The sequence below is a fragment of the Pygocentrus nattereri genome, chromosome 12 (genome assembly GCF_015220715.1).
Source record: "Pygocentrus nattereri isolate fPygNat1 chromosome 12, fPygNat1.pri, whole genome shotgun sequence".
Taxonomy (NCBI): domain Eukaryota; kingdom Metazoa; phylum Chordata; class Actinopteri; order Characiformes; family Serrasalmidae; genus Pygocentrus; species Pygocentrus nattereri.
The window spans coordinates 41785217-41793200 of record NC_051222.1 but is presented as its reverse complement, the minus strand read 5'-3'; the positions used below and the strand labels follow the sequence as shown (position 1 = coordinate 41793200).

The window sequence follows — 7984 nt, the reverse complement described above, 5'->3', positions numbered from 1 at the left end:
TTGTTTGTTTTTCTCCTGCAGTCCTCGGTGGTGTGACGTGTGCCAGGTGAATTACACAGATGGCGCTCAGGCTCACGCCACGTCCACTCTGCACCAGTTCAGCCTGAAGCGCCCCCCCGCGGCCCCCCACTACTGCCTCCCTGAGTCCAGCGTCAGCTACAGGATGATGCTGCGCTCGGGCTGGGACCCCCAGCATGGCCTGGGACCCTCGCACTCCGGCCGGAAGAACCCCGTTGGCACGGTGCTGAAGAGGGACCAGCGCGGCCTCGGCTACGGACCCCCGCAGAAGTCCAAGGTCACCCACTTTGACGCCAAGGACCCGCAGGCCGTGCGGCGGACGGAGCGTAAAGAGGGAGCGGAGAGGAGAGAGAGACGGACGAGGCTCACTGCGAAAGAGATGAAGAGGAGGGAGGAGAGCGAGAGGAACTGGGAGAGAGACTTCAGGAGCTCCTTCAACGTCCACGCCTGAACTGACCAGCTCGTTTGGGGACACGTGGGTTTTTTTTTTTTTAAATAAAAAATATTTTTTTAATTGTCGATTTACTTATTAAACAGATAACTGTTTACAACATCTTTGTTTTTTTGCTTTTGTATTTTATTTATTTATTTTTTCCAAACTTTAAGGAGTGTCTCATTCTCATTACTCGGGCTGCAGTTCAGTGTTTCTCCTAATGATACTACTATTATTATTATTATTATTATTATTATTATTATTATCCTTATACATTTTGAGCCCAAAGTCGTTTAGAGTCAGACATACAAATTAGACAAAAATGTTGTAGAACAAAACATAAAACCACAATCATAAAATAGATTTTTTACAGTTTTATAACAGAATAATCTATACAGTTAAAGTCATAAGTTTACGAACACTTGGGCTAAAGTCATTACAGCTCATATTTGGGGACTGTTTATGATTATTATGATTATTGCTGATTATGATTATTATGAGGAGATTTTGAAACTTCTCAAGCCATCAGCAAGGAAGCTGAAGCTTGGGCACCGATGTTACAGTTACAGACTGTAGTCCATCTGTTTCTCTGATACTCTGTTACCCTGTTCTTCAGTGGTCATGACTCCCATGGACCCCCACAGAGCAGGTACTGTTTGGGTGGTGGATCATTCTCAGCACTGCAGTAACACTGACATGGTGGTGGTGTGTTAGTGTGTGTTGTGCTGGTGCTGGTGCTGGAGTCTTTAAACCCCTGTTTCTCTGCTGGACTGTAAATAGTCCACCAACCAAAAACATCCAGCCAACAGCGTCCTGTGGGCAGCGTCCTGTGGGCAGCGTCCTGTGACCACTGATGAAGGACTAGAGGATGACAAGGTGGACATTTTGACCTCCTCCCACCCTTTCACACTGAAGTTATAAGGAGTGTTTCAGCCCAAAACTCATTATAACAACAGAGTTTAATTGTAAGTGAGAGTAGAAAATGGTAGAAAAATGAATTATAACTGTTTCGCATAAACCCACGCAAACGTTTCAAATGAAGCTTAAATAAAAAAAAACTGTGGGGGAGCAGTTGGGGGTTAGGTGTCTTGCTCAGGGAGACGTACTGTCAGCTCAGGGGATCAAACTGGCGACTTTCCGGTCACAGGGTCAGTTCCCTAACCTCCAACCCACGACTGCCCAGGCAGTTTAATCAGTTCCTCTCACGTTAAGCCACTTCTTATCAGCCTCAGTTATCAGGGACTGTTTATGATGCTTTTATGGTGTTTGTGAACCGTGATATGATTGGACAAATTGCCTTTTCTTGGCACAGCACATTCACTTATTTTATAATCGAACATAATTGGAAACAGCGATGAAAACATGTCTGATGAAGACGAGGACGAGCCTATCCAACGCTGTTTCCAGCTTTTACACGATATGCTAACAGAAAAACAAAGGAATTCTCTGTTAATTGTTAGATTTAGGATGATTATCAAGGTCGCAGGCAGGCAAGAACTGTACAAACACAGTGGTATTTTTACAAAGCAGTTGTTCGGGGGCAGTCGTGGGCTGGAGGTCAGGGAACCAGCCCTGTGACCGGAAGGTCGCCAGTTCGATCCCCTCAGCTGATGGTCCATGACTGAAGTGTCCTTGAGCAAGACACCTAACCCCCAACTGCTCCCCAGGCGCTGTGGATAGGGCTGCCCACTGCTCCGGGCAAGTGTGCTCACTGCCCCCTAGTGTGTGTGTGTTTACTAGTGTCTATGTGGTGTTTCACTTCACAGATGGGTTAAATGCGGAGGTGAAATTTCCCCGTTGTGGGACTAATAATATAATCACTTAAACTTTTAGAGGCCCAGTACACAAAGGAGGATTTTCTCAGGTAGCCAGATAATTTCAGTCAAAAGTCAAGCTCGCCCAGGTGAAAAAGCTTAACAGTAATAGAAGGAACTCATGAACATCCATGTAAAATCATGTCAGTAGCACAGATCAGATTAAAGAGATAAAGACCAAATATCTGTGGAATTTTACTGAAGCTCTGAATTAAACAGTTGTGTTTTCAGGTGTTTATTTAAAGTGAGCTCTGAGCTCGTCTGTCTAATAAAAGCTGAACTGAGCTCCACAGTTTAGAAGCAGAAGAACTGAAAGAGCCTCTCCAGGTTTTCTGTGTTTTACTGAAAGAAGACCAGAATCTGCAGATCTGAGATCATAAACAGATACACGTTCAGGAGCTTTAAGGTTGATAAGAGCTTTAAAGAACAGCAGCAGAGCTTTAAATAACAGATCCAGGCGGTGTGTAACGAGGTGATATGAGCTCTCTGTGTTGGTGCTATGGGGATCTGTGCTACTGGGTTCTGTACGGGTTCTAGAGGATGGACTGTTTTCTCCAGTAAGAAGACCATTACGGTGATCAACGCCGCTGAACAAACGCAGCTACAGGTTTCTCAGCGTTGCTCTTAGAGAGAAAAGACTGATCTTTAGTAAATTTCTCACATTATAAAAAGCTGCTTTAGTGACTGTGTCTACATGCTGTCTAAGATCTCAACCAGGTTTCTACTGCAGGTTTGGTCTAAGAACAGAAAGAGCTGAGATTCTCATAAAGGCCCTAAAACTGAACCTTGTGGGACACCACAGTAATGAATGGTTTCTCAGTGAAACCATGAAATTGTCTATTACCTAAATTAAATCACCCTTTTTAGTCCCGCACCTCCACGTTTAACCCATCTGTGAAGTGAAACAACACATACGCACTAGTGAAGACACACTAGAGGGAGTGAGCACACTTGGGGTTAACTGGGGGTTAATTTGCAAAAAACAATAGTTTATTTGTTTGAACATTAAATATCTCGTCTTTGTAGTGTATTCAATTGAATATCGGTTGAAAAGGATTTGCAAATCATCGTATTCTATTTTTATTTATGTTTTACACAACATCCCAACTTCACTGGAGTTGGGGTTGTAGTTGAATGTTAGCTCAGTACCAGCAGAAATGTCTACCAGGGCGAAAAGTCCAACCTGGGCACTGTCCATTTCTAGGTCTCACAGATAGGCTGGCAACCATGGGTCATAAATCTGGCCTCGTTTCTCTTGGGTCCTGCGTCGAATAATATAGACCTTGTCCAGTGTTAGCATGTGGAAATTCCTAACGTCAGTTTCCTGAACATGTTCTTGCATATTCTGTTCTGAAAATCTCCACCTGGGAGTACTTGCACTTCATAAAGCGTGTGGTTGGGTTAGTGTAGTGGGTATATAGTGGTTGGTTAGTGTAGTGGGTATATAGTGGTTGGTTAGTGTAGTGGGTATATAGTGGTTGGTGTAGTGTAGTGGGTATATAGTGGTTGGTTAGTGTAGTGGGTATATAGCGGTTGGAATAGTGTAGTGGGTATATAGCGGTTGGAATAGTGTAGTGGGTATATAGCGGTTGGTATAGTGTAGTGGGTATATAGCGGTTGGTATAGTGTAGTGGGTATATAGCGGTTGGTGTAGTGTAGTGGGTATATAGCGGTTGGTGTAGTGTAGTGGGTATATAGCGTTTGGTGTAGTGTAGTGGGTATATAGTGGTTGGTGTAGTGTAGTGGGTATATAGTGGTTGGTTAGTGTAGTGGGTAACACCTCTGCCTTCTACGCTGTAGACTGGGGTTCAATCCCCCACCTGGGTAAACACCCTACACTATACCAATAAGAGTCCTTAGGCAAGACTCCTAACACCACCTTCGCCTACCTGTGTAAATGATCAAACTGTAAGTCGCTCTGGATAAGAGTGTCTGCCAAATGCCGTAAATGTAAATAAAGTGTTGGTTCTGGCATTGCTCTCCTGCTGGACACACCAGAGGGTGCTATTCATTCAGCAAAATGTGGTTTATGTCCATTGGATTCTCATCCATCCACCCATGTTGCAGCATGGAATCTCAGGTAAGTCAGCTGTGATGATCTGCACTTTACCAATTGGTCAGTTCACCTTGATGTGCTTGAGGTCCACCAGGGGCATATAACACAGTGGGTGAGTCGGTCTTTCGAGACAGAGGAGGTGCTTGGATTGGAAATGAAGCAGGTGAGACAAGAAGGTGGACATTGTTTGGTGCTGATCAGATGTTCCTTGACGGTGGTGGGAAAGCAAGGCCAATTGTGCTTGCCTGGACTCCCAGCTACGGACAGCAATAGCATCACCGGGCCACTTGGGAGCCCCCCGCAGTTGGACTTTCAAGGCAGGACAAAATTGGTTCGCTTTGTCCAAGCAAGATCTATAAGCCTTTACAATTTGGTTGGGCTGGGCTGTTTCTCCTGGGAGCTCTAAGCTCCCAAAGGCTGGCACACCCGGTTTCCCAGGTTCTCTGGTTAACTACTCCAGTTCCCAGATGAGTAGAGGCACAGGAACTTGGGCTAAATTATTTGGGCAAGATATCTATGTACAATTGTTCTGACCACTATCATGTTCGTGATTTAAATGCTATCATTTGAAATTATTTCAGCTCCAGGCCGTCTTTGAATGTTGACCATCACATCCATTTTTCGGATTTCAGAATTATACACTGAATGTATTGTGCGACACTCAGTTCACAGGCTCTGTGGTCTAGGTTACATTTATCCACATAAAACTTGCTAAGACAGCAGTTATAATGTAAGATTTAATCAAATCGTAGCACTAGTTTATCCTGGTGATCCAGAGACGTTGGCTGTATCCAGCCTTTCCGAGAATTTGAATTGTTGCCAGCTTGAAGAAAGTGTACAAAACTGTGTAGAGGGTCATTGTATTGTTATTCTCTTGGTTCATACAAAAATATAGCTGAACTGATGTAGACTGACCGCCAAAAACAACACTGTAGGCAGGACGCAGGCGCTGGCATTGTTCCTGTTTTTCAAAGTTGGTGGGACCGTTTGCTGTTCTCTTCACTTCACCTTGTTAGTCTCGCACTGTTTTTACATTATTAAGTAGCTGCATATGACTAGCAGTAATTTATAACCACTGAGTTTTGGAATATGTAGCTGGTGAATAAAAGCTCAGCGTTAGCCTTGTGGTGAGTGTTGCGCTCGTTTTTTCCTGCAGTATCTGTTAAAATCGGACAAACAGGGACGCTGTGTTTACTTTGTTTTGCTTCCATGTGGAAAATGGTAATTTTGCCTGGTGAGTTTCTCTAGGAAGATGGAGTTCACGTGTTGAGTGAGGTCGCGTTGATGCTTCGCTTGTTTCCAGTTCATAGAAATGAACTTGAACTCTGCCGCTTCACTCGTCTTCTGAAATGAAATAAACCGAGTATGAACACAGTCAGAGACATTTGACGACGCTGCCACATCGGATTTACAGTAGGAAACAAAATCATTCAAATAAAAAGTGTAACTGAGCGTGTGGAACCCTGTTTCTTCCACTTCGGGTCTTGAGTCTTTCCAAGTCATGAGGCTCAAGTCAAGTCAGAATCTGAGTCAATAAGTGCATTTACAGACTGTGTCAGTAACTGGTTCAGTGTGTTTACACTTAATAATCTGATAACAGCAGAAAATCAGATTGTGTCAGTAACTGGTTCAGTGTGTTTACACTTAATAATCTGATAACAGCAGAAAATCAGACTGTGTCAGTAACTGGTTCAGTGTGTTTACACTTAATAATCTGATAACTGCAGAAAATCAGACTGTCTCAGTAACCTGAACAGTGTGTTTACACTTATTAATCTGATAACTGCTGAAAATCAGATTGTGTCAGTAACTGGTTCAGTGTGTTTACACTTATTAATCTGATAACTGCAGAAAATCAGACTGTCTCAGTAACTGGTTCAGTGTGTTTACACCTAATAATCTAAGAACTGCAGAAAATCAGATTGTGTCAGTAACTGGTTCAGCGTGTTTACACTGAATAATCTGATAACTACAGAAAATTAGATTGTATCAGTAACTGGTTCAGTGTGTTTACACTTAATAATCTGATAACTGCAGAAAATCAGACTGTCTCAGTAACCTGAACAGTGTGCTTACACTTATTAATCTGATAACTGCTGAAAATCAGACTGTCTCAGTAACTGGTTCAGTGTGTTTACACTTATTAATCTGATAACTGCAGAAAATCAGATTGTGTCAGTAACTGGTTCAGTATGTTTACACCTAATAATCTAATAACTGCAGAAAATCAGATTGTGTCAGTAACTGGTTCAGTGTGTTTACACTTAATAATCTGATAACTGCAGAAAATCAGATTGTGTCAGTAACTGGTTCAGTATGTTTACACCTAATAATCTAATAACTGCAGAAAATCAGATTGTGTCAGTAACTGGTTCAGTGTGTTTACACTTAATAATCTGATAACTGCAGAAAATCAGATTGTCTCAGTAACTGGTTCAGTGTGTTTACACTTATTAATCTGATAACTGCAGAAAATCAGACTGTCTCAGTAACTGGTTCAGTGTGTTTACACTTAAAAATCTGAGAACTGCAGAAAATCAGACTGTCTCAGTAACTGGTTCAGTGTGTTTACACCTAATAATCTGATAACTGCAGTAAATCAGACTGTGTCAGTAACTGGTTCAGTGTGTTTACACCTAATAATCTGATAACTGCAGTAAATCAGATTGTGTCAGTAACTGGTTCAGTGTGTTTACACTTAAAAATCTGATAACTGCAGAAAATCAGATTGTGTCAGTAACTGGTTCAGTGTGTTTACACTTAAAAATCTGATAACCGCAGAAAATCAGATTGTGTCAGTAACTGGTTCAGCGTGTTTACACTTAATAATCTGATAACTGTAGAAAATCAGATTGTGTCAGTAACTGGTTCAGTGTGTTTACACTTAATAATCTGATAACTGCAGAAAATCAGATTGTGTCAGTAACTGGTTCAGTGTGTTTACACTTAATAATCTGATAACTGCAGAAAATCAGATTGTGTCAGTAACTGGTTCAGCGTGTTTACACTTAATAATCTGATAACCGCAGAAAATCAGATTGTGTCACTAACTGGTTCAGTGAGTTTACACTTAATAATCTGATAACTGCAGAAAATCAGACTGGGTCAGTAACTGGTTCAGCGTGTTTACACTTAATAATCTGATAACTGCAGAAAATCAGACTGGGTCAGTAACTGGTTCAGCGTGTTTACACTTAATAATCTGATAACTGCAGAAAATCAGACTGGGTCAGTAACTGGTTCAGCGTGTTTACACTTAATAATCTGATAACCGCAGAAAATCAGATTGTGTCACTAACTGGTTCAGTGAGTTTACACTTAATAATCTGATAACTGCAGAAAATCAGACTGGGTCAGTAACTGGTTCAGCGTGTTTACACTTAATAATCTGATAACTGCAGAAAATCAGACTGGGTCAGTAACTGGTTCAGCGTGTTTACACTTAATAATCTGATAACTGCAGAAAATCAGACTGGGTCAGTAACTGGTTCAGTGTGTTTACACTTAATAATCTGATAACTGCAGAAAATCAGACTGTCTCAGTAACCTGAACAGTGTGTTTACACTTATTAATCTGATAACTGCTGAAAATCAGATTGTGTCAGTAACTGGTTCAGTGTGTTTACACTTAATAATCTGATAACTGCAGAAAATCAGATTGTG

The 7984-nt window shown here is 41.8% G+C and overlaps 1 protein-coding gene across 3 annotated transcripts in view; it reads left to right on the top strand.

The window, feature by feature from the left end:
- The window catches only part of gpank1 (G patch domain and ankyrin repeats 1), an 11916-nt gene extending 11345 nt beyond the window's left edge, over positions 1 to 571 (top strand). For all 3 annotated transcript variants that reach the window (XM_017687738.2, XM_017687737.2, XM_037543419.1), the window contains one exon: positions 22 to 571. In XM_017687738.2, coding sequence (XP_017543227.1) covers positions 22 to 469 — 448 coding nt within the window. In that variant the 3' untranslated portion in view covers positions 470 to 571. The remainder of the gene's footprint in view (positions 1 to 21) is intronic.
- The last annotated feature ends 7413 nt before the right edge of the window (positions 572 to 7984 follow it).